Source organism: Aptenodytes forsteri, unplaced genomic scaffold, assembly GCF_000699145.1.
Source record: "Aptenodytes forsteri isolate BGI_AS27 unplaced genomic scaffold, ASM69914v1 Scaffold50, whole genome shotgun sequence".
Taxonomy (NCBI): domain Eukaryota; kingdom Metazoa; phylum Chordata; class Aves; order Sphenisciformes; family Spheniscidae; genus Aptenodytes; species Aptenodytes forsteri.
The window spans coordinates 132,924-134,495 of NW_008795126.1; the positions used below are offsets into that span (position 1 = coordinate 132,924).

General features: G+C 66.2%; 1 protein-coding gene across 1 annotated transcript in view; it reads right to left on the minus strand.

The window, feature by feature from the left end:
* Nucleotides 1–1,026, minus strand: part of ZNF469 (zinc finger protein 469) — a 13,613-nt gene extending 12,587 nt beyond the window's left edge. The window contains 1 exon segment of the mRNA XM_019471534.1: nt 1–1,026. This exon segment is cut by the window's left edge and continues 30 nt beyond it. Coding sequence (XP_019327079.1) covers nt 1–1,026 — 1,026 coding nt within the window.
* Nucleotides 1,027–1,572: the final 546 nt, after the last annotated feature.

Here is a 1,572-nt window from a genome sequence, read left to right on the forward strand (position 1 = left end):
CTCGGGGGACATGGTCTCGTAGGAGCCGCCACTCAGCGCCTCCTCTTGCCACTCTCTGGAGGATGAGTGGAAGGCGAAGGTGCCGTGAGCCAGCTGGCCGGCGGCGAGCCCCACGTCCAGGTACTCCTGGCTCCCCGCATCGCTGCGGTACGGCTCCTTCCCCGAGTCGTGCAGCAGCTGGAAGGGGTACTGGCATGGCAAAGCCCCCAGACCGTGGGCTCCGGCTTTGCCGCCCTCGGGGAAAGAGCTGGGCTTCTGCACCGAGACCCCGTAGCTAGCACCGGCAAAGCTCTTCTCCGGGGAAGGCCAGGAGTCAGCCCCGTTTGCCTGAAACTCTAAATAATGTAGCTGCCCATTGGTGACGGGGCTCTTGAGGGGGATGCCGGTGGCGGGGGGCTGCCCTTTGGGGCCGTGGCGGGGAGCGGGCTGTGAGGTATAGTTGGCGGAGGTACGGCCGGTGGCGGCATCAGGAAAGCAGCGGCCGAAGCTGAGGTCTTCTTGCCGGAGCTCGGCCTCGCGCTGGGGGATGCTGGGCACGTGGAAGCGGTAGCTGCCGGCCACTGGGCCACGATTCGCCTCCGGCTTCTTCGGGGGGGTCACCTTCTGCTGGGGGTAGGCGATGCCGATGGTGGGGTTCGGCCGGGTGCCGGCGATGCTGAGCCGGTAAAGCTGATGGTGGCCCCGCTCGCCCTTCCCCGAGCGCCGGCTGCGCTCGCGGGCTCGACCTTTCCCCGGGGGGGACTGGGGGCTGCCCTTGACCTCTCCCCAGGCGCCGTCGTTCCCAAACTTGGGTTTGCGGTGGAGGGATTTGAAGTCGATCTTTCCCGCTTGCTGCGGCCGGATCACGGCTTCCCGCTGGCTGGGGGGGTCCTTGTCCTTGGGGCCAGGGAAGGGGGACGTGCCCTCCCCGCCGAGCGCCCTCCCATCCTTCTCCCCGCAGCCTTCAAAGCCAAAGTCCTTGTCGGGGTCTTTGGGGCCGGCCTCAGTATCGCCGATGGTGTAAACATGCTGGGTCTCTCCAGTCATGATACCGAGGGGCGGGGAAAGGCTAGAAAGCCCCGTTTTCCCGTCCCACTGCGAGCTGCCGTCCCTCCGTCACGGGCATGGTCCTCCGCCGATGGGCACCGGGGCGGTGAGAGGAGCAGCGGCTCCCGGGGGCCGGGGCGGCGCGGGGTCCCAAGCGCCGGTGGGGCTCTGCCGCATCGTTTCAGACCTGGAGAGGAGAAAAGAGAGAACGAGCGGCCGTCAGCCGGCGAGGGGGCCAGCGGAGCGAGGGGAGATATTTTGGCCCCTTTTCACGGCGCTGCGGTAGGGAGGGGGACAGAGGAAGGGGCAGCGCACCCGCCTCGAGCAGCCCTGGGGCGAAGCCCTCCAGCTTTGGCTCTTCAAAGGATGCTCGGAGCATTGCACCTTTGGCAAAAGCTGCTGAGGGAGGCACTTTTTTCCTCCCGGGGAAGCTATTTCTGGGTACTACTTAGCAACATAAGCAGAAAAAGATGACAGAAGAGCTCCACCTACGGATTAGCGGGAAGGGCTGTCAGGCCAGGCTGGGAGAGGTGTCCTGGGAAGGAC